This window comes from Pan paniscus, chromosome 11 (assembly GCF_029289425.2).
Source record: "Pan paniscus chromosome 11, NHGRI_mPanPan1-v2.0_pri, whole genome shotgun sequence".
Taxonomy (NCBI): Eukaryota; Metazoa; Chordata; class Mammalia; order Primates; family Hominidae; genus Pan; species Pan paniscus.
Window position 1 is genome coordinate 12,136,553 of NC_073260.2, and position 23,739 is coordinate 12,160,291.

The 23,739-nt window shown below is 53.7% G+C and overlaps 1 protein-coding gene across 16 annotated transcripts in view; it reads right to left on the reverse strand.

The window, feature by feature from the left end:
- RALGPS1 (Ral GEF with PH domain and SH3 binding motif 1) overlaps positions 1-23,739 on the reverse strand; it is a 309,604-nt gene that overhangs the window by 4,454 nt on the left and 281,411 nt on the right. For 5 of the 16 annotated variants that reach the window (XM_034929083.3, XM_055117596.2, XM_055117593.1 and 2 more), the window contains 9 exons: positions 23,491-23,617; positions 22,001-22,158; positions 19,566-19,617; positions 7,917-8,000; positions 6,447-6,552; positions 5,964-6,056; positions 5,634-5,739; positions 3,837-3,928; positions 8-1,798 (listed from right to left, as the gene is read on the reverse strand). In XM_034929083.3, the coding sequence (XP_034784974.1) occupies positions 1,703-1,798; positions 3,837-3,928; positions 5,634-5,739; positions 5,964-6,056; positions 6,447-6,552; positions 7,917-8,000; positions 19,566-19,617; positions 22,001-22,158; positions 23,491-23,617 (914 nt within the window). In that variant the 3' untranslated portion in view covers positions 8-1,702. Of the gene's footprint in view, positions 1-7; positions 1,799-3,836; positions 3,929-5,633; positions 5,740-5,963; positions 6,057-6,446; positions 6,553-7,916; positions 8,001-19,565; positions 19,618-22,000; positions 22,159-23,490; positions 23,618-23,739 lie in introns of those variants that run through there. The other 11 variants (XM_055117594.1, XM_055117595.1, XM_055117590.1 and 8 more) reach the window with 6 other exon arrangements.

Below are 23,739 nucleotides of genomic sequence, written 5' to 3' on the forward strand. Positions count from 1 at the left end.
TCCGACCTCAGAGAAGGACAAGGGGTGGTCCCTAGGGAAGGGACAGGCCTTTCCCCATGAGTCTGGGAATGAGCAGGTTGGGTAGGGAGAGGGTATGGCAATAACAATAGCCACCCCATGTGAAGTGGCAGCTGCATGCCAGGCACTGCTCTGAATCCACCGCATGCACTGCGTTCTTGAGTCCTCACTTCAACCCCTGGGGCAGGCACTGGGATCGTCCTCATTACAAAGACAGGAAACTGAGGCTTAGGGAGGTTCAGTATACAGCAAGTAAGCAGCAGGGCTAAGAACCCAGAGCCCACGCTCTCAACCTATCTCCTTCAGTGAAAATCAAACTGCGCTAGGGGCAGAGAGACAAATCCTGAAGGCCTGAGGTGTGTGCAGAGGGTGGGTGGCTGGAGTTGGCAAAGGGAAGCATGGGAGAAAGAGTCAGTTCAGGGATATCAGAAACCCCAAGACCTTCCCACAGCTCTGCCCTCAGGACAAGATCCTAGCCCCCTTTACTGGCGGGACCACTAGCCCCAAGGTCAGAGTGTTTCTGCCACCCCCAAAAGTTGCCAACAGGTCCTCAGCCCCAGACCTCCTCCCTCAGCACTGCTATGGGAGGATTTGATTAGAAATAATTTCATTTTAAAAAATCCATTTTGGTGTCAGTTTGGTCAAACTATGAATTAGGAAAAAAATGCATCTCCATGTACCAGGAGACAGTTATAAGAATGGTCATTAGCAGCACTGTTCACTATAGCAAAAAAGCAGAAAATCAGTCCTGGGATGCCCAACAGAAGAACTAATAAAAACAAAATGAGTAAAAATAAATGAATGACTGCTACATGTGGTAACACAGATGAATCCTAGGAACATGTTATAGGAGAAAAGCAAGACACAAGAAAATGCATCGTTATGGTTCTATTTATAAGAAAGTTTAAAAATGCACCCCAGACAATACATGAAGGAATCAAGTACGTGACCTGCAATTCTAAAGGAATAATCAGCAAACAAATCAGGAGAGTGGTGCTGGGGCACAGGTGGGAGGGAGAGAAACCGAGTTAGGAAGAGGCCATGGTGAGGGACAGCATTCCAAGGCCCTGGTGGCTCTGCTGTTAGGCTCATGGTGGCAATAAGGTGTTTTATTGCTGTTGTTTATACCTATACATATGTTATAGATAAGGTTTAAGTGTATTCAGTGTTAATAAAAACAAGTTTAGGACATGCAGTTCCACAGAATAGAAAATCAATCTAGTCACTGCGATGTTTCCTCGTGAATAGATGCATTTCTGTCACACTCTTTCTCACACCCTCCTGGCATTCCATCACACGGATGTACTGTGATTCACTTAAATCATCCTCTGCTGTTGAATATTTCAGTTGTTGTCAACTTTTTATTATTACATATAGCACATAGTGGTAATATTTGGTTGAAAGTAAATTAGAAATAAAAAAGGGGGAAAGTAGGAAGAAAAATCCCCTCCTCTAGGTCTGAAAATCAGACAAAAATCCTTAAAACTTGTAGCCTTGCCATGCTACACCACATTTGCCAATATATGAAACTGACCCATTAGTGCTCTGCTGGATCAGCCTGCCCAGGCACTGCTGCCTGCTGGGGCTGCTGTCATCCTCTGGCCGCTCCTCCAAAGAGGGACAATGGGTTTTACTCAGGGCTACCACTGTTGCTCCTGACTGGGGCCACCATGGTGCCCAGGCTTCAGGCACAGGGCCCTGCCTCCTTCCCCATACCACCCTCCAGGTGGTCCACCTCGTGGCTGTCAGTTCCTGTTGGACCTGGAGCTGCTCCGGCTTCCTGTGTGTGGTAGGTGAGCTTCAGTGTGCTGTGCTCTTAAAAGAGCGGCCCTCAGAGCTACTGAGGGACCCCAGACACACATGGTGTGACCAGTATGGAGGAGCCAGGATGCTCTTCCTCTCTTAATGCAAGCTGGGGTGGCGGCAGCCTTGTTCAAGTCTTGGCATCTTGTCTCAAGGGATCACCTTGATACGGATGGCCAATTACATTTATTCAATGTATAAACTATACATAAAGCTCTCTAGAAACTACAGAATTACCATTTCTTGTGTATCGTCTTAGAACTTTTATACAGATGAGATCATCCTTTCCAAATGTTTTTGCCCTGATCTGCCTCTTTCTAATAACTATCAAGTGTCACACAATAGGGACCCCTGAGGGTCACAGAGGCTTCCAGGGTTTTGGTTCCTATCAAGAACAATGCTGCGGTGAACATTCTTAAACACATCTTTGAGCACATGTGTGTGCACATCCCTAGGACAAATTCCCCAAAGTCAGATGGGTGAGTCAAGGGAATCAAGTGCAATTTATTTGGAACCTCCCTGTGGCACCTCATGTTTATTCTTGTATTGGTCTTGTCCTGTTTTAGTTGGTCGAGGACTAATTCTGAGAACTTGCTAATTCTGCTTTCTAACTTCTTATCATCTGTAATTGCAATCAGCTTTTCGTATTTGTCCTCATCTGTGTTACAGACCGAGCTGAGCACAGAGCCCTAGGACCTGTCACTGTCACTAGAGACCTCCCTTCAGCTTCCAGAACCACTTGGAGGGACCAGGAAGTCTGTGACTGTGCCATGTGGCACCATGAAGTCCCCATCCTCCTGGACCCAAATGCCTGGTATGAACTTGCCTTTGCTGAGGTCCCCCAGACTTCAGAGCTGCTGCTTGCAAGGGGCCTGCTGAGTCTACTCCCAGGCACTACGCCTAACTGTCCTCCTTGAAGCGCCACCCTCTATGCCATGCGCCTAGCCCTCCCAAGATGGGCTAGGAGAGGACTCCTGCTTCCCCCGCTCCTCCTCTGGCTGATCCCTGGGGAAAACACACATGGACACTTAGGGACAGGAGCATCAATGCTGCCCACCTGACCCCCAGGGAGCAGGAGGCTTCAGCCCACCCCCATCTGCTGCTGAGGGCTCAGGTAGCCATTTCTTTCACAAGCCTTGACAGCTAGGGATGTGCTTCCAGTCTTTTGCTCAGCTGCAGGGGTTACCAGGGAAGTGGAGGCAGGAGAGGCAGGAGGGCTCAGAGGCAACAAGCAGAGAATCGGGGAAGTCAGGCAGACCTGGGTTCAATCCCAGCTCCACTGCTCACTAATGTGGGACCTTAAATGTGTGTCTGCCCCTTTCTGAGCCTCAGGACCCTCAGCATAAAACGGAGACAGTAAGAGAATCTACCTCACAGGGATGTTGAGAGAATTCAGCCAATTCCTGCATGTGAAACATTTCGCATAACACCCTTCGTGGGACGGCTGGGGGCGACCAGGGGAGGGGGCCATACCATGAGCCAGGCCCAGCAGGCCAGAGAGGGCCTATGTCAAGACAGATCCCACTGGTTCAAACACACTGAGAAGCTAGGGACCCCCTTTCACCAGCAGCCTTGCGTGGCCCATGGCTGGCTGTCAGTAAGTTAGCTAGCCGCATTATTCCCAAGGGTTGTGGGGCAGGGAGGCCCTTTAGTGAGTCTGGAGTATTCCCATGAAGTCAGCTCTTGGCAGGGATGACCTAAATAGATGCTAGAACCTGATCCTGGGGTGATATCACAGCTGCTCATAATCATCCCCCAGTGGGTGTTTCTGTGGCATTTCCTATTGTGGGAAAGACACAGGAACCAGATTCAAAGTTCTGGTCTGGAGCTGGGCTTAGTTCTAAGCTGAGCAAGGGGGTGCCTTGTCTCAAGGGAAGATGCTGATCAGAAGAGGGTATCTGAGAGTGTGGCTAATGGGCTCTGAAAGAAGAAGGGAACCCTGTTTTCTAAAGACCATTAGTTCCAAGGGTGGGAGAGGATATTTCAGGTGACAAGCAGGATTTTGATGACTTTACCTGAGGCCTGTTGCTTTTACATGCATCATCCAAATGCTTGTGCCACAGTATTGCATGAAATCGGGAACCAGTCTGAAACTTGTAAACATTGCCTGATGGGTAGAGAAACCATGAGTTAAGAAGAGGGCCACGTAGGAGGGTCAGCTGGTGACTGGCATAAAGAGAAATGTAAACACGGGTAACTAAACTGGGAAGGTCGGCCCCAGGTGAGCTGGAACATGCAGAGAAAGCAGCCTCCAGGGCTCCCTCCAGTGGTCTCTTTGGACCATGGCTTTTAACCATTTTGGGGCCATGGTGCCTTTGGCTGTCTGGTTAAGCCTGTGGACCATCCTCAGAATAATGTTTCCAAATGTATAAAATACAAAGGAAATCGATAATACTCAAATACAGTTATTAAACAACTAAAAAACAAACCAGCAGTATAATTCTATAGGTGCTTCTATATTAAAGCACTAAAAACAGATCTAGTACAGGTCCGATACTGCACTGTAATTTCAAAGAGATGAGCATAAGTGACATTTTGAAATGTCTGTAACAATATGTGATTCCTCTTGGAGATAAAAATCACAGGTATTGCTAACATTTTTGTTGTTGGATGCTTATACTCATAACTGAAGTAGTCACAAGTAACTGAAAACAAAGATGCATTTTTCTTTCCACCCAAGTTCACAGACCTCTTGAATTCCATCCATGGACCCTGGCCACCCCTTGTGTCACAATTCCTTAAGAAACCACTGCTAATCCAGTCCAGACTGTTGAGGGAGGAAGAAACTCAAATGGTATCCAAACTCAGGACACACTGCCACATGTGTGCAACAAATGTGGCTTCAGTCACTCAGACACGGAGCAGAGAACTTGGCAATTTATCTCTTCCCCATTCCAGGCTCCTGGAGGCTCCCTTTGTTTCTCTGCTTCTCAGCTAAGAACATTAAAGCCTGACACTCAAGGCATGGTCTCCCCACCAGCACTGCCATCTGCATCACCCGGGAGCTTGCTGGAAATGCAGAATCTTGGTGTCTACCCCCAGATCTGTTGAATCCAAATCTGAATTTTAACTAATCCCCAGGTGATTTGTGTGTTCATGAACCCTACAGTAGAACATTCCTGTTAAGGTGTGAAAATGCGTGGCGATTTTCCAGCCCAAATCGGTTTGCCTGGTTGGAATCCAACTGACCCAGGCAATTTTGGGTTTTTGTCATGTGACATGGGTTACTGAGGAGACCCACCATAGTCTGTTCTGAATGTCAGTGAAGACAGGGCTACTGGACAGGATGGCATCCAGAATCTCTCCTCCTTCCCAGCATGATCATGAAGTGGGAACCGGGAGGAACTGGGAGACAGCTAGAGAAGGCTGGAACTTTGGGAAGTTAAAAGGGTTCTTCTCTGAGTTGGCCTTGGAACTGGACACTGCCAGAGTCTTATGGCACAGGCATGTGAGGGGATCCCTGAAATCTCCCCAGAGCCAAGACCCTTCCAGCCTCATGGCCCTGCCTCATCCAGCCTTACTATTTATTCCAAGACCGTAAGACTACAGCTCCTGGAGTGATGGGCCCCAGCAGCCATAGGTAAGGCTGCAAAAAGGATTCCAGCACCCTGTGCCTCATACCCTTCTCAATGGACATGCCAACCATGATCTATGCAGCTTTTGTGGACTAGCATGGACCCCATGAACATCAGAATCTAAAGCAAAGGGAAGGCAGCAGCCTCAAAGGTCCTAATAAATTCAAAATGCACGCTGTGCAAGAGAGGAAATGGGCAGAGAGCAGCTGCAGGCGCCAGCTCTGGCCTGCTGCCTACCTTTGTCAGGGTTGTTCAGCTGGAAGATATCTGGGTGTTCGGGGTCATCGGGCAGCTGCACCATCCAGCCCACGATGGAAACCTTTTTGCCAGGTGTGGATTTATACTGGAGGAGAGCAACAACACATGCGGAGACCGGGGCCCAGCCCTCCACTCCACAAGGGAGGCCGACATGGGCCAGGCAAGGCTTCCTCCCTCCCCTGCCGCCTTCCCACCTGCATCCTCCGCAGTTCACATAGATCCCTTTCCCACCCCCATTCTCCACAGTTCACAGAGGCCCCTTCCCCACTAGAGGAAGTCCCAGCACTAGAGTCCTTTCAAGGGACTTACGTGTTTTCTGTCTGTGCCCCGCAAGGACTTGGCTCCGTAGTACAGGAGGGTGGATCCTGAAAGTATGACCCAGTACCTGGTCCACGAGGACAGCTACAGAGGAAGGGGAGGCTGAGTGATGCCACCAGGGGTCGTGGGGGTAGAGGATCCCTGGCTGATTACAGACCCAGCCATCCCATCAATGCCAGTGCAGGCCCCATCTCTTCCCTGGCCCTCCACCACCCCCTGGCAATGCCAACTTCCACCTAGGACCAAGACAGGAGGCGTCTTCCCTCCCGTCTCTTGCTCCTTTACTCAAGGAGCCTTCCCTTTGTTCATTTTACGGCAGTGTCAGGTATAATTCCTGAGAGTTCAGCTCGCTGCACGCCCACTGCAAGCAGAGCCTCTGCCATGCATGTGACTTTTGCTGAGACTTCTAGGAGTGGGCACTATTTACAGATGTGGAAGCCCCTGCTGCCCCGGTGGATGTGGGTCTGTACTTACCGCAGGCTTCCGCCCTTCCTTGAGCAGGGTTTTTCTTCTCAGAGGCCCCTCCATGGTGGGCACAGCTGCGGAGTTCCCCAGAGAACAGATGCACGGGCCGGTGGGGCTGAGGAGAGACTACCAGTCAGACATCGCCCTGGAGGAGCTGAGGTCAAGCACCCTCTCACTCACTGGGGACCACAGGTGCCCCACTACCAAGTCCATGACGTCCCAGCAGTCCAGACTCAACGGCGCAGGGCAAGGCCCGGAGGGGAGGGCCAGGTGATAACGCACATGAAGGGCCCACCGCCAAGGACTCCCACACCCGTCTCTCTGGGGCTGCAAAGCTCCAGGCTTGGTGACCAAGCTCCTCATAACCCAGGCCCTGATCAGCACCCCCACCCTATCCTAAGGGATGCTTTTGTCGTGGCTACAGCCTGGCCGCTCCCTGGGGCTGGCGTGGGCTCCTCCACACCTGAGGAGCTGGTGCCTGTGAAGCCCCAGCTCCAGCAGCCCCTCCTTCTGGTGTTGGCAGGAGCCTGAGAGAGCAGCGAGGAAGGGAAGAGGTGGTGTGGAGGGACAGGAGGGACGTGAGCCCACACGCACCATTCCCCACATCTTTCCCAGGCTCTTCACTCACCCTCTCCCTTGGGTACTCAAGCACCACCTACAGATGAAGGCGTCCAAGGGCATGGCAGCCCATACCTCCCTCCTGAGCTCCGGATCTGCCGGTGCCTCAGGAATGGCACCACCCCCTACTGGCTGCTTCAGCCAGAAAGCGGGGATTTTCTTCCTCTCGGATGCCCCTGCAACCTAATCAATCCCAAGGATGCACTGGGGATCAGGTACTAAATATGTCTGACCATCCATCTTCGCCATCCCATTACACCTCAGGCCACTGGACCTTCCTTCGAGCCACTGCCCAGTGCGCTCCACGGGCCTTCCTGGGTCCACACCGGCCAGTGCCTCCACCCTCCCCCTCTCCTCTCCTCTCCTCCACCCGCCCACAGCAAGCCCCTTTCATGGCTTCCTGTCGCTTTTAAGATCTGAGCCACCATTCTCACCCCTGCTGGATGATGCATGCTGGATGTGGCTCCAGCTCATCTCATGTCCCTGCCCTCTCTCATTCCTTCCAACACTCCCTTCCCTTCACTCGAATCACCCAGCTCTTCCTGCCTCATAGCCCATGCTGTCCCTTTGCTGGGAGCATTCTCATTGCCCCTCCACTTCCAATTATTTGGCGAATTCCTATCATTCTTCCAGTCTCTTCTTCAGGGAGGCCTTCCCTGATCTCCCGAACCAAGTAAGCTCCCCCTCCTCTTCCTAAGTGCCCCTCACCTCCTCTGGGACAGCCAGTGCACCTGGCAGTAGACTCATGTAGGCAAAGGCTGTGTCTGTTTCTTTCGGCAGCCTCTAGCACAGTGCTTGGCATCCAAAAGGCCACATAACAAGCTATGTGTCAAACAAATGAACACATGAACACATGAATACCTGTAGACACAGCTCCGGGTTCTGGGAGAATTCCTAACTGGAACCCGCCAGTTGGGCCCCAGGGTGGCATAGAGACGTCCCCTGCTTCAGAGGAAAAGGGTTAAATTTTAGCAACAGCTTTGAAAGACCAGATGCTCCTGAAGGAGGCAAGAGCAGCCCGGACTACGTAGTCAATTAGCTCAGGAAGCCCCGCAGAGCAACCTCCCTCCCTCCCCAACTCCTCCCCAGCCTCCTCGGCCACACTACAAGCACACCTGGAGCTGCCAGGCCAGTAAACACAGCACCCCTCAGAGTCTCCAAGTCTCCGCGTAATTCTTTCAACTTTTTATTGAGTGTTCACCCTTTTTCCAGTGTCAAGAGCATGATTAAAATCCAGGCACGCCCACTTGCCTCAGCATGGGGCTGAGATGTTTCATAGCAAACACTGTACAGCCCAGATAGTCCACGGCAAGTCCACGTGAAAAGTGCACACAGAATTGTGGGCAACCTTGCATGTTGGGCCTGGGGGTCATTCACCAGGACACAACCGGAGCCTTCTGTTTGCTCTCGACTGGACAGTCTCCTCTGCGGCTCCAGCCAGGCCCCTGCAAACTCGCTCTGTGACCTGCCGCAGCATCCAAGAGTCCATGCTCCAAGCTTGCTCCGTGGGCGGCCCTCTGGCTTTCCTCTCACCTGCACTCCCCGGCAGTGAGCCTTTCCAGGGCAACGTGCAGCTTCCTGTTCAGCCTCTTCGCGGGGAGGCACCCTCTTTCTCCTTTAGCCTCTCTGTCTTAGAAGACTCACTTCCCGTATCCACTTGATGTTCCAAACTTCTCCCCACCCTTGAGGCATGGCCTATTCTCTGACCACAGCTCTTTTTGCCCGTTGGCCAGACAACAACGTAATCAACTTAATAAAGTCAGATGAGGCCCGGAGTTCCTTTGTAAGATCCCCTCAGTCCTCCATGGTCAGCCGTTGCTCTGTGACATCAGTACCTGTGGGTAGTGTGGGGCCGCCCTCACACACTGCAGCAGGTACATCGTACCTGCCCAGGGGCCTTTGTCCTCCTCCCAGGAAGGAGCTCTTCTTGATGGCCATCTCGGGTCCACTGTCCAGGGGCCCAATTTCAGGGCTGGTGGGAGTCTGATGGTTAGCTGGGACGGCTGCTCCAGGCCCCCGAGCCTCCTGCCCATCGGCTCCTCCTCTCTGGGTGATGGTATACCATAGCATGTGCTTGGCCCCCCAGTCCTCTAACATAATGGGTGTCAGGGTGGTAATAGGCTGACCCCACTACCACCCATACTGAGCTGTAGCACAGACAAGAGAGGCCCTGGTGTGCTCAACTCCCAGGCCACTGGCCCAATGGCCACCTCCCTCTCAGAAAGAGGGGTGGAGTGCAGCAAGTGAACATGACTCATGCAGATAACCATGATTCTCTCATTTTGGAGAAGTCAAACAGTCACCAACTTCACTGTTACCGGCACCACATGCTGGGCACCTCGCAAGTGAGTGCACTAGCACGGCCAGGTCCCGAGCCCATGCAGAAGCAGCACTGCTCAGGGGAACTGGCCACGGCTGCCTCCGGGGCTGCTCTTCTTCCAGCCATAACCGGGGATTTCTTCTGAGCAGGGTCTGACAATGGACTTTCTTGCAGTGAGATCCTTTGTGGCTTTGTCTGCTATCCAGGGATGTTTCCTCCTCACCTGGGCTGGATTCCAGCTGTGAGCTGCTGACTGTTGGGAGTTGAGGATGGAGTCCCCCTTCCCAGAGACGGGCCCTCTGGCCCCTTTGCCACTTTTCTTCTCGTGAGTCTTTTTCCCCGTTACCTGAGGAGAATGTGATGGCAGTGGACTGTCCGGAATTCCCACAGTACCTGAGACAGGGCATGGTGGCCAGCGCGGCTACCTTCTTCCCATCATTCTCTCCCTTTGCGTGAGACAGTGCGTGGCTTTGTATTTCACAGATGTTTGAAGGAACTGACATCTGTTGATGGAGAGCTTGAAACGAGCATCTTCCAAGCAGGCTAGCCTCGTAAGCAGCCTTTCCTCATGTCCTCCCTCAAGGAGTGAGGAGTGGACTGGCGGGGAGCACAGGGACACCAGGGGTCTCTGGGTGGGCTCTTGACAGATCAAGCAGTCACTAGGTAGTGAGTGCTCACATGCTCTGACGCTCCTGCAACTTCATCGAGTGCACTCGCACTGCCACCGAAGCTTTGTGTAAAGCACCCTTACCGTCCCCACAATGAGGAAACTGAGGCTCAGTGATGTGAATCTGCTTGACCAAGGCATGAGCCTTGTAAACTAGGACTTGAACCCAGGACTGTCTGACTCTGCAGCCCAAGTTCCTCACCACACTGTGAGATAAAGCCTTTCAGGATAAGGGAGAGGCGGCAGCATCAACATGGTGGGGTCTGTCATTGGGACTGGACCCACTGTGGGGGCCCTTTCTGGCATTATCCTCTCAGAGGCACCTCTACTTGTGGGTCCCCACCTGCACTCACGCTGCCTGGGATTTGTCAGTGTCTGAGACCGAATGACCACAAGATTCTTAGGCTTGGGGATCTCCCAGAATAGGGCCACCTCCAGGTCTCCTGGTCCCTTGGTGGCCCCAGGGGAGCAGTCTCCTGGCAGTTGCTGCCTGGCACTGAAGAGCAGCTGCCTCTTCTCAACTGCACGCCACGTGCCAACTACATGCTTTCACACAAGAGCATGCCCAGCTCTGTGAGAGGGGCCCGGTTCTCACAGTTTTCGATGAGGAAACTGAGGCTCAAGGAGGTGAAGCCACTTGTCCCACCCTGCTGGCCTGTCATTAGAGATAGAGACTCAAGTGTTCACAAAGGGAGGCTCATTTTCTGGTGCGGGTGGAGGGCCTGTGCCGGGGTGGCTGCTCCAGGCTATGGACGTCAGAGCCTGCTCTCTCTGGAGCCACGGGGAGCAACCCCAGGCCTTGAAGGGCGGCACCAGTGTGACCTTTCTCCAGGCCAGCCTTTAGGAACACAGAGTCAGGGTGGAAGTGGCCAGCCTTCCCTCCAGGTGAGCCCTCCAGAGCTGGAGGAGGACCGTGCTGGGCAGGGCAACTCTGGCTGCCTGGCAGGCCAGCATCAGCATAGAGGAGCTAGGATCTTCAGCCACTGCAACCAGACAACTGAAAGTGTCTGGAAATGTCCCTGCTTTGAGAAAATTTGTTATTTGAATGTTCAGGGCCAGAAAATGCAAAATGATTGGGTGGTGGTATCAGAGGAACCCCAGAAATCATAGTTTTTGTTTGTTTGTTTGTTTTTTGGTAACTGACATAGGGGCTCATAGCCCAGAACCACAGACACCTTTCCCAGTGTCATTCTGAGAACCTGTGGCTGAACACAGTGTCCTAGGAAGGCCGTTTGACTAAGATCCCTCTCAGGGATCTTAGGTGGAGTCAGAAGGAGGACTGCAACAGGCAATTGAGGCTTGCCCAGACCAGGAGCTTGTGGGAACCTGGGTCTGGGGAAGACATCGACTGGCAACAAAGTAGAACACTTCAGTCCCAAGGGGTGTACAAGGTGATGATGAGCAGGAGGATGGGGTCATGGGATGATGATAATGATGGGACAATGAGATGATGGGATAACGATGATGGTGGTGGTGGTGGTGACAGTAAAAGTGGGAGGATGAGATGAGGATGGTGATGGTGGTAACGGTGGTGGTGGTGATGAGACAATGGGTGCCAGGCAATGTGCTAAGCAGGATTCGCTCAGCATCTCATTTATTCATATAACACTGTGAGGTAGGCACTATTATTATCCCCACCTTATAGATAAAGAACCTGATGCTTGGAGACGTGGAGTCACTTGCCCAAGATCACGACACTGGGAAGAGGCAGAGTAGGTGGTGCTATTGAGGTGGAAGTGGCCAGGGCACTTCCAGAGCCAACAGCATCATGAGAATTCAGACTAGTCAAGCAGGTCTGAAAGGCCATCTTCACTCCATCATTTTCTAGGTACACATTAGGTTGTAGGTATCCTGGGGCTTACATTTCATAAAGCCCTAAGTCCCTGTTTCTGGGCTAGGAGGTTGGAGGGCAACCTCCCCAGAAAATAATTATGTTGAGGCCTTGGAAATCTTGGTCTTAGTAGAAGTAGGATCCCTCCCTGATATGGTTTGGCTGTGTCCCCACCCAAATCTCATCTTGAATTGTAGTTCCCATAATCTCCACGTGTCATGGGAGGGACCCAGTGCGAGGTAACTGAATCATGGGCGTGGTTACCCCCATGCTGCTGTTCTCATGATAGTGAGTGAGTTCTCACAAGATCTGATGGTTTTCTAAGGGGCTTTTCCCCCTTTTGCTCAGCACTTCTCCTTGCTGCCACCATATGAAGAAGAACATGTTTGCTTCGCCTTCCACCATGACTGTAAGTTTCCTGAGGCCTCTCCAGCCATGCTGAACTGTGACTCAATTAAACCTCTTTCCTTTATAAATTACCTAGTCTCGGGTATGTCCTCATTAGCAGCGTGAGAACAGACTAATATACTTTCCCTAATCTTCTGTACACAGAGCCCCAGCCTCAAGTCCACAGAGCCTGGGTAGGAATGCACATGTGGAAGGGCCCAGGTGATGCTACTGATCAGCAGTGTCCACCTGCGCCTGCGCACCCTGGATGGGAAGCCATCCAATTAGGCCATGGCCTATGCTGGCCACTTTCTGATGCTTCACTCTCATCTTCAGGCAGGAAGCTGCTACCCTGAATTCTGCTGGACCCTGGGATGTCCCTTCTAGCAGCACTTTTTGAAGGACATTTGCTCTCTATGGGCCCCACTCTTCTCTGGGCAATATCCCTGATTCACTAAGTGGGTCCCTAGGAACCACATTTGTATTGTATGTCCCCATCCTTCTGACAGCTAAGTGGACAGGGCAACACCAGTGATCCAAGCCAGGTATGCCAGATCTTCTCTCCTGGTGATTAGGAACCAGATCTGAGAGGCTGAAAGTAAGGCTCAGTGGCTGGGCGAAACTATCACATGTAAACCTGGGAGGCATCCCAAGTTGCCATGAGGCATCATCCATCTTCCCCTCTGTGCACTGAGAAGTTCAGAAATCTTGTCTGAGAGAGAGTGGGGAGGGGTAAAGCAGATATGCACAGAGAAGGATGGACACAAGATGGAAGGAGCGTCCTGCCCACTTTCTAGGTGCTGACTCTGGAGGAATTGTAGATATTGGACAGAGAAGCTGTGGGCAGAGATTTCCCAGCTACCCATGAAGCAGCAGCAGCTGCCTGGCAGGGCTTGAAAACAGAGTTAAGCAAAAGGCCCTGGCACCTAGAGGCCAGGGGTTCTTTGTGCACTCTTCTCTCTGCAGACTTCTCTCAGTCTGCTGGCTGGAGCCTCAACTGCCAGACTTTAGTGTTTGGAGCTAAGGGAGTAAGGCAAGAGATCACATATCGGAGGGTAACCCAAATCAGAAGCTGGCAAATTTTCTAACTGGGCTGCCACCCAGAGGACATTTGGTGAAGAGAACCCTAGTGATCCCTCGAGGGGGGTCCTGGGACCTGAAGAGGCTGCAGGCTCTGAGTCATGCACCAAGCTGGGACAGATGGCCCAGGGCTCAGTGTCTCTGAGTCTCATGCAGGAGAGATAGGCCAACTGTCCAGAGCACTGAAGCCAGGCACCAGGCAGCAGAATGAACCCGAGGACACCAGACTCAGGGGAAGAATGAGAGCCTGGGATCCTGGCCTCAGCCACAGGTGTGGCGGACAGTGAGGTCCTCTGCGGTAGTCACCGAGAATGGCCACTGGCATGTCTGCTGCAGCCAAGGGGACCTATCACCTGCGGGATCGCCTCCAGAGCCTGGCCTGCCTCTCCCAAAATACTGCAGAGTTTGGGGCTTGAGAGGCATCCTTGGGACCTGGCAGACCTGGGCATCTACCAGGGTCCTCTGATCTTCTCAAGGAAGGAAACAAGTGTCTTTTAAAACTCAGTTTTTGGGGCAGGAGACTTGGTGCTCTGTCACCATGACTGCATTTCCCTGGTGCCTCCCTAAGGATGTCGGATGATCCCACCAGCTAAAACGAACAGGTAAACCTCACATGGGCAGAAACTGCATCACCCAACTCCCTGAACGCCCTACAGCACCACCCCACAGCACTCTGAGGGGCAACTGTCTGCAGCGACCTCTTAGAGGGGCCCTCCCACAGTCCAGTGTCATCCTGGAGGGTGCTGGTAGAAATTTGCCATCACTCCGGTCCATCCCTCCCATGATGACTGAACTGCATTTGAGGAAACTTTTCTTCCCCCTACCCAGCCTTAGACCCCTGGGTTGCTTTCTTGGTGGTAAGTAGTACCTATTGAGGGAAATTCATAAAAGTCTCCAACTCAGGCTGGACACAGTGGCTCCTGCCTGTCATCCCAGCACTTTGGAAGTGGGGGTGGGAGGATCGCTTGAGACCAGCTGGGAAATACAGTGAGCCCCCATCTCTACTGAAAAATGAAAATAAAGAAGCTAGCCAGGTATGGTGGCGTGTACCTGTACCCAGCTACTTGGGAGGCAGAGACAGCAGGATCACTTGAGCCTGGGAGATCAAGGCTGCAGTGAGCTATGACAGTGCCACTGCACTCCAGCCTGGAAAACAGAGTGAGACTCTGTCTAAAAAAAAAAAAAGTCCCTAAATCAGTTCCTCAGATGTGGTAGCTCCACCTATGTGTTAGATCTTCATTGTGCCTAGCCTCATCACAGGGCTGAGGAATGGAGGCTCAGAGGTACTGAGAGCTGCCCAAGGACCTGGGAGGATCAGTGGTCCTAACTTCAGGTGCCCCCGCATGGCTGGCTGTGCCTTTCACTGTGGAGGTCAATGGAGAACTCCAGAGAAGAGGACCTGCCACGGGGCCCAGCCTGTATGAGACTCTTACAGACACCAAGCCCTGGGCCATCTGTCCCAGCCTGGTGCATGATTCACAGCCCACAGCCTCTTCAGGTCCCAGGTCCTGCCTCGAGGGCTCTCTAGGGTCCTCTTCACTAAATGTCCTGGGCTGCTCCTTAACCATCCCCTTCTCCAGAAGCCACCTCTGAGCCTGGTGCCTGATGCAGGTCGCCCTGTTGGATCCTCCCACTGCATCCTGCACAACTGCTTCCCTGACAGGACTTATTTAAGACTCTGAGCTCTGACCCATTCCCTCACCTCCCCCAGAGCAGGAAGAGGAACGGGCTTTGCTTCAGAGAGGGTTGTGCACTGTGCCCCCCAACCCTGCCCCAGCCTCACTTCCCTCACCCACTACAGGGGCCTCCTCTCACCCTGGGCCTTCCAAGGAACCCCCATCCCCTACTCTTCCCACTACCTGTATTACAGCCTGTGCCTCACACGAGAAGGCCCTTCCACAGAGACAGGTGATTCCGACCAGGGGAGATGGTGGCCAAGGGTTTCGTAATCAACTTTGTGGCACTTTCATACTTCACTTGTTAAAAACTGATCAGTAATCATTTCTGATTATGTTTTCTTTTATACAGTTAAATGTTAATTGTTTTTCTGGGTAGAAAAGAAACATTTACGCACTGTGGAAAATCTGAAGAATACAGGGAAAATAAACTCACTCAATAAACCTAGAGACCAGAAATAGGATGAGTGAGACTCTATTTTCATATATACATACATGATCGCCGCTACAATCCACTTTGTTCATCTTTTTAAAAACACCTCATTTAAAATCCTTTAACTCGTAGGCTGATATTCTTGTTTTCATCTTAGTGCCAACACTTGCTTTCCAAATCAGGCAGAAAAAGGCATCTGTTATCCATTACTGCTGCTCCTGACTAAACGCTCCCTTCCCTGTTGGTTTCCAAGGGGCCCTAGGATGGTTGGAGATCATCCTGACAAGCCCACAGCCCTCCTCTCCAGGTAACCGAATGCCCTGCGGCTGCCTCCCCACCTCCCTGGGAGAGCAGAGTGTGCTGGGGGCCCCCCTTCTCTCCTCGCCCCTACTCTCCCCGGCATGAGGTGAGGAAGACTGCTGACCAGGGACACTAGGTGGAGTCACAGAGAAGAGCAGGCCCACCCCTGCCCATAGCTCTCTGGTTCCTGAGGGCCCTGGCCCAGGACCACCACCCTGTCCTCATTCTGGGCCCCGAGGGTAGGGGAGGGTCTTCAAGGCAGCCTGGGGGCTCAGAAGTGACTAACAAACACCTCCCTGCATCTCACTGCCCCTCCCCGACCCCACAGGCCCTGTGTCCTTGCCAAGGCTGACATGGGTGAGGAGACAGGAGGATGAAGAGCAGAAGAGGGTCCCCTTTGCTCTCTGCACCCTTGTTCCACAGTCCAGTAGGAACAGACCCATTCCCACCGAGGGCAGTACAGCAGCTCCACAGGCCTCAGTGGGCTCCAGCTCCCGTGTGGAAGCTCTTTATGGCCGAACACTATGGGGACCTACTGGGCATCTGCAGCCTGAACTCTGGCTACTACCCAAAGAGGAGACATCTATGTGCATAAACTCCGGGAAGGCAAATTCACCAGACGGGCATGCAGAGTCTCACCCCTGGCCAGACAATAGAAACTCCTGCCTGCCTGCTGACACTGGCATTCTTGGTGATGAAGGTGTGCCCTCAACCCACCAGAGGTGTGTGTGGTGTGGAGGAACTGGCCTGGGGTCTTCCTGTCTTTCATCTTGGTATCTGGCTCTATTTCTCTTCCCAGCCTGGGCAGGCTTATTACCAGGGCTGAGGGGCAGGGGGCTGGTGGCAATCTTCAATAGAAGAGTGTGGCCCCTGCGCTTCAGAGCTGTGGGGCAAAATGCTGTCTCCCCCACCACGGCCAAGCCTCCCCCTCTCCTCTCTCACACCTCACTTCTCTGCGTGGCCCAGGCCTCCCCTGCACCCTTGGCTCTGGCTCCACGGCCTCTGTCTGCTCGAGTGGTGCGGCCTGCAGAGAAAGCTGTGTTCCTATGGCATCTGCAGGGAACAGCTCGTGGGGTCTCTGAGGAGGGGAAGCTCTTTCAGGGCAGGTGCTGGCCTCTGGGCCCAGGCAGGCTGACACTCAGTCTTCTGAGGGAGAGGGAGTCTGCTCCCCATTAGAGTAGGAGGATTTGGCCTGGGTGAGAGCTGGGAGTGGAGGGAGGACCTGGAGGAGCTAAGCATCAGGCCCATGAAGGTCAGGAATAGAGAAGACCCAGGAAAGAGCATGAAGGTGAGTAACTGAAAGAAAAGAGCCACAGGCAATGAAGATTTTCAAGCTGCAAGAGGTCAATCTTCCCCTCCAACTCTCCTGTGGACTCTCCAGGAAGGTCCAGAATGCTCCTTTGCTTTTGCGAGTGTGGATTATTTCAGGGAATGTAAGAGGCAGTGCAGGATGGAGATGGAGGCCGGTGGCCAAGGGGCAACTGGCATCTGCTCATCAGGACTGCACGGGGCCTGGGTCTTGACTGAGGGAGACATCGCAGGCCCACTGGCATCCTCCAAAGCAGGTGGCCCCCTGCTCCCCTCAGCAAGGTGGGGCTGGGCCAAAAGCCATCCTCAGAGGATGAGAAACAGGACATCCTCCCTGCAGGGATGTTTCAAGACTGCTGGAGGCAGCACCGGGCATCTGCGCCAGCCATGAGACCAGTGCTTGGAAGAGATCCCAAAATCACTTATTCTAGACATTCAGATGGATAGTGATCTAAATGCCATGAAATGCTGTGGCCTACAGTGATCATGACAGCATTGCAAACAGCATCATCTCCCTGGGACAAGGAATTCTTTCTCACCACCCTCCTTCCTAGAAGCTCTAATCTCAGTCATGAGTACTTAGCAGGAACTATATCTGCTACACCTTCAGTAACTCGTGGGGTGTCTGGCAGGGAGCAGCTGCTTAACAGCTACTCAATGAGTAAGTGAGTGAATGAAGGAATAAGCGAGTGAAAGAATGAATGAATCAATGAATAACAGGTCCAGGTCTAGCTGCTATTCAGGATCTGTGCCTCTGTTTGCCATCTGATGTCTTCTCATTGGCCTGAGGCCAGGGGAAGTGCTGGCCTGCCTGTAAGCTATCTCCCTCAGGGTGTCCCCAGGAGTCCCCTGACTGATGCTGAGAGTTCTAGAGTCTGCCCTTGTGCCTGTCCAGTTCTCCTCCCCACTGCCGGGGTGGCTCCCAGGGTGAAAGCTATTGGCCCATTTGCCTGAGCAACCCAGATGGCCGGGGAGGGGAAAGAGAGAGCCTCTGAGGGCTGGCATATCGCCACTCCCCCACCAACCCCCATCTTGGGTTTCACAGGCAGATAGACTGACTGACCAATATGGGACAGTCCCCGTATCTGGCCAAGCTGTGGAGCAGTGATGAAGAGGTGGCTCAGTGGTCAGGGGGCTGTTGGGTGTGGCTCAGCTCTGTCCATACCAGAGTGTGGAGCAGGTAAGTCACTTTACCTCTCTGAGCCTTGTTTTCCACATGTATAAAACGGGGACACTATGAATGGCTGCTGTGCAGGAGTGCTGAGGATTTGGTGCATCCATGCACGCAAAGCACCAGGACAGTGCTTGGCACAGGCCATGCTCAACCAAGAGCACTGACCAGCAGGCAGCCCGTCTGCCCTGGGAGGAGTTGCTAGGCAGCACTTATCTTCTCTCTGGCCAATTTATGATTATGAGGACTGAGAAGAGAAGCTTCAGCGCCAGAGGAGGAGTATGTGTGTGTGCGTGTATGCATATGAGTGTTTATGCACACAAATGTGTGAGAGGGTACATGCATGCATGCATATGTACATGTGTGAGTGTATGCACCCACGTGTGACAGTGTGGTTATATGAATGTATACACAAGCACATGTGTGAGCGTGTGCCTGTGTACGTGAGACTGCAAGCATAGGTGAGTTCAAGTGTACAGTGTGTGCATGGGTATATGTGAGTGTGTAGGGCATGTGTGTATATGTGAGTGTGCATGTGTACGTGTGTGTGTGTGCCCAGGGCCCTGGATACTGGTGCAAACCTGCCTTTCCTGGACATTCTGTGTCACTGGATGTTTCCCGCCTCCCCTCAAACCCTGAGTCGCCATGATGCCCTTCACCCCTGGTGGTGCCATGGCTGTGGGGGCACCCCCTTCACAGCATCGCCTGCCTTCCTAGAGATCACCGGGCGCCTGGCACAGGAAAACACTAGTACATGGAGCTGTGCGATAGGAATTCCTGAGCAGGAGGCCTGGGGCCCTGGCAGACAGGCTCTCCCAGGGAGCCAAACCCTGGGCCGAGGGATCCTCGAGGGAGGCAGAGGGATCCTCGAGGGAGGCAGAGGCTATGGCCACTTCCCTGTCACCAGTGCCTAGCAGGGTGGGGGTCAATAAATACCCAAGGCCTGAGGCCATTAGGGTGCAATATTCTCAGACCCCACCAGGCGGAGCCACATGCCCATCTCAAGAACAGGCCACTTCTTAGGCTTTTGGTTTCAAGAACCCACACTTCAGACCAAATCTACTCACAGGCCTCCTGCAGCTGTGCTGGAGGAAGAGCCTCCTGGATCAGGGGAGGCATGGGGCTGCTCGGAGCATGGGGGCTGGGGCCCCAACAACCATCCTGCTCTTCCATCCTCCCTCCTAGTCAGCCCTGCCCCGGCCAGTCTGCTGAAGGAGCCACAGAGCAGCCTCACGGGGTGGGTGGGGCAGGGCCCGTCCCTGCCCGGGGCCTGTCTTCGGCTCCCTCGGCCCTGAGCACCGCCCCTGGGAGGGAGGCCATGCTGAGGCCACACTCACCTTTCCAGCCCTGAAGACATCTCTTCACTAAACTCTGAGCTCTCACTACTGCCTGGAAAAGGAACACAGGTCAATGAGCACAACGGCTTCACAGAAGAGGGGCCTGTTCTCCTGGGTCACCGGGCCCAGGCCCCCTGAGCTCACAGAAGTGCCACAGAAACTGCTTCCTGACATTGGGAGCCTCAACGTACTTGAGTTTTTGCTGCGAGTTCTAACTCTGCTCTGGGAGGGTCAAAGAACCACTGTTCCAGGCAGGTCCTCTGCTACCTTCCCACTGCCCCCGGGGGCCACAGCTAACTGCCCACTGGCCCGCTGGGGTCTGGGTCCTCAGGCTTTCTTCTGGGCCTGACCTGGCTCCACCACTGCCTCCCTTCTGGCCCAAGTGAAGCCAGGACTAGAACAGGCCTCACCTGGTGAGGCCAAACGAGCACCTCTTCCTCTTCCCCAAGGGTCAGGACTTGACTAGACGCTGGTCACAGTGCAGCTACCTGGCATTAGACAGAAGCCTCAAGGGAGAGCCCCTGCAGACCCCTGGCCAGTGGGGTCACAGAGAGGGGCTGGGTCCCACAGCTTTGCTCCCTATTCCTCCTTCAGGCCTGTCCCTCTGGGCTGAATGGGCGACCCTGCTTCTTCCGGGCTCTCTAAGCCCTCTTGGAGGAGAGATTTTCCCCTCTCACCCAAGCATCCATGCGCAATGCTTCTGGACTGTCTCTCAGACCTCAGAGGCTCTGAGGTTCAGTGCTCTTTGCCTGAAAGAGCACGAAGGCCGAGCACTGGGAAAGGGGGAGGGAGGAGATCCCAGGCCCCTTGGCATCTGTCTGAGTAACGGCCCTCATCACAGAGGGGAGGACCAGCCCAGCTCCCAACAGGGCACATGCACAAATGGCCGCTTCATCAGGGCTTTTGGCCTCAAACAGAAAAACAGTTTCAATTCCCCAACTTGAGGAGCCGGGAACCAAACAACCTTATGATCTCCTGTCTGGACGTTGGACAGCTCTGCATCTGACTCCGTTTTCTATCTCAGGAATAGCAAGGCCTGGACTCAGGCGCAGCTCACAAAGTTTTCTGGATATAAAACAGCTGTTTTGCCGCCCAGCTGAGTCCTGCTGGGCCGGCATTTCCCAGAGGGCATTCCTCAGAACCCAGGTCCCATTGGACACTCCAAGGAAGAGGGTCCCATGACCAAAGAATGTGGACACTGTGGACTCTGATGCCTTCTTAGAGGACTCCCACCCACCAGCACAGCTGTGTCTCTGGGAAGAAACCTGCACACCTTTGCTCAACCCAGCCTTTCCCCATGCATGACCTGGAACTCTTCTCCCAAGGCACACCTCGTAACCCCGGACACATTGTCCTGAGCTGTTGTATAACCCTGACTGGCTCCAAACAGGATGACCTCCTCTGAGGACAGAGGCAGACACAGAACATGCTTGTCAGACTTCCAGGGCGTGGGAGACAGCGACCCCTGGACTGATATTGCCCACGCCCTCTGAGACTGACTTGCTTTCACAGAGACGTGGGAGTGATTCCTGCCTGTTTCTCCTGTCCCCTCCCGCCCCCCACCCCCATGCTCTGGGCCCTCTGCTCTGCAGTCCTCACAAGATCAACTCCCAGCTCGGCAACTGGTCTAACCACCAGCCATGGGAGGACTCCCTGCTAAGGGAAGCCGACAGACACACAGACACACAGACCACAGAGGCACAGGCACACTGAAAGGCAACAGGCATCAGAGCACACTGGCCTGATGGCAGTAATAACAGGGCGGTGCCCACCTGTCCTCAGCTGACCTGGACACTGCAGGGGTATGGACCTACAACCAGAGCTCAACACCAGCCTGAGTCCTAATGTCAAGTTCTTCTTATCCCAGCCTCAGCAGCACAGTTTCTGTCTCTTCTGTTGCCATAAGCACCACGTCTGGCTGACACTCAGTGACGCAATTTCATCCCTGAACATCAACTTTTCATCCTCCCTCCTTCTAGCTTCCCACTGTGAAGACAAGTACGCAGTGAGAACCCAGTGGCCACCCAGCTACCCTCCCTGGCTGCCTCTCCTGCTCTGCCCTGCAGGGCCCTGTGGGTCATGATCCCTCAGGGACAGAAGCCTGACTGTGGTCCAGTCTGGTCTGGGGAGCTGCCAGCCAATGGCAGCTGGTCTCAGGCATGTGTTTGGCTGCTTTTTCTACCTGCCTGCCATGCCACCAGCAGGATGAGGACAGATCCGGGGCTCTTCATGAAGCCCACGAGGCTAGGAGACAAGGGTTTCCCTGGGTCTGGGCGATTCCTGCAGGCAGCCACCTCTGCAGGGAGGTGAGGGGCCACTGGGTCCCCAAGAATGATAGTGCCACTGGGCATGGCACAGTGACACAGAGACAGACACGGAGCACATGCTGGGCCTACAGCCCACCAGCCTATCATGTGCAGGCCGGAGACGCTTACCTAGGGAGAGTCCATTGGTGACAGCAGAGGAGGAGGTCAGAGCCAGGCCCCTTCGGGGGCTGCGGGACTCTAGGACACTGTCGTCCAGTAGGTGCCTTGCTTTCTCCGATGGGAATGTCGCACTTTTACTCTCAACTACACTCAACTGACACATCATACTGGAAAATGGAAAGGAAGAAAGAAGGCAAAGCTCCTTATCTATGGAGTGACAGTGGTTACACCTGCCTGGGGCCGGAGCAGATGGTGCAGCTGCAGGAAAAAGGCCTCCACTCAGAGCCACGGTACAGCCCAGGCTCTGTCCTCTCTCATGCCATGACCTTGGGCAAGTCACATCCTTTCTCTGAGCCTCAGTTTCTCCATCCATCCAATGGGGATAACGATACTTGCCCTGTCCATCCCCCTGGTGGCTATGAGGCTCGAGTGAGCAGATGTGCTTGTGAGTGATGAGGCCGCACAGGTGAGCAGCAGTGGGCCTGTGGCCAGGATGTCTGCTCCTGGAGTCACATGCACCGGGTCCAGACCCTTGCTCCGATGTTTTTCCACCATTGCAAGGAACTTCACCTTGTTGAACCTCATTAGACTCGTTCTCAAAATATGTAATAATAGCACCCACCTCAGAGGCCTGCATGGGGACTCAGGGAGATCATGCTTGACAGTCATATGCAGAGTGTCTAGCACAGAGGGCTGCTTAACACTCAAAGAGCAACTCTTTCTCCTCCAGCCTTGGAGCTCCTCCAGGGCCTGCCTAGCCTGGGCTAAGCTTGTGCCTTGGAAGTGGTAGGTAGGTAGGTAGGAATGAAGGAAGGAAGGAAGGAGGAAGGGAGGGAGGGAGGGAAGGAAGAAGGGAGAAAAGGAAGGGAGGGAGGGAGGGAGGGAGGGAAGGAAGGAAGGAAGGAAGGAAGGAAGGAAGGAAGGAAGGAAGGAAGGAAGGAAGGAAGGAAGGAAGGGAGGGACTCATCTGTTCGGAAGCCTGTGCCTAATGCCCTGGAGACACAGGCACAGTTGCCCTAGCCATGCCGAGGGCTCACGCATGTCCCCCAGCTATGGGCCTCACAGGATTGATGAGCCAGCAGGTTCACTGCTCTGTAGGCAGATGCCATGAGAAACTGAACACTGCCCTGGATTGTCGACAGTCACTGGTATCTACTGGACTTTGGGGTTTTCCATGAGTCATTAACTGGGCTTGGGCAAATTCTCTGGAATGCCACTGCTACTTCCCTCCCCTTCCCTGCACCCTTCCTCCATCAGCTGCTGAGCCTGAGACACCTGTCGGTGGTGTGGAGTCAGTGCTGCCACAGTGCCCCTCAGCTCCTCCCAAGCTCACACCAGCCTCAGGAAAGCGCACTGGCCAGGATTCCAAGAGCTCTCATCAGCAACTCCCAGAACAGGGCAGGGGAGGGACCCAGCCAGCAAGTGTTTCCCTGCACTGTGCCCAGGCCCATGTGCAGGACAGTCTGAAGCCCGGGGGGAGGGCTTGCTCAGTCACCCACTTGTTGCCTAGGCTGTGGCTCTTCCTGTGTCTGGGGACTGGAGGTGTGGGGAGGCTGCCAGCAACAGATGTGTCAGGACAGGTGGGCCTCCGGCTGAACCTCGCAGAACCGGAGCCAGCAGAGGGACCTGCAAACAGAGCAGAGAGAGCAACAACGGGGGTTATGATGGGAGGGTGAGGGGCTGCACAGGCTGGGTTGAGGTGTGGAGGTGGGCCCCGGGTTTGAAGTACAGCAACTGGCCCAGATGTC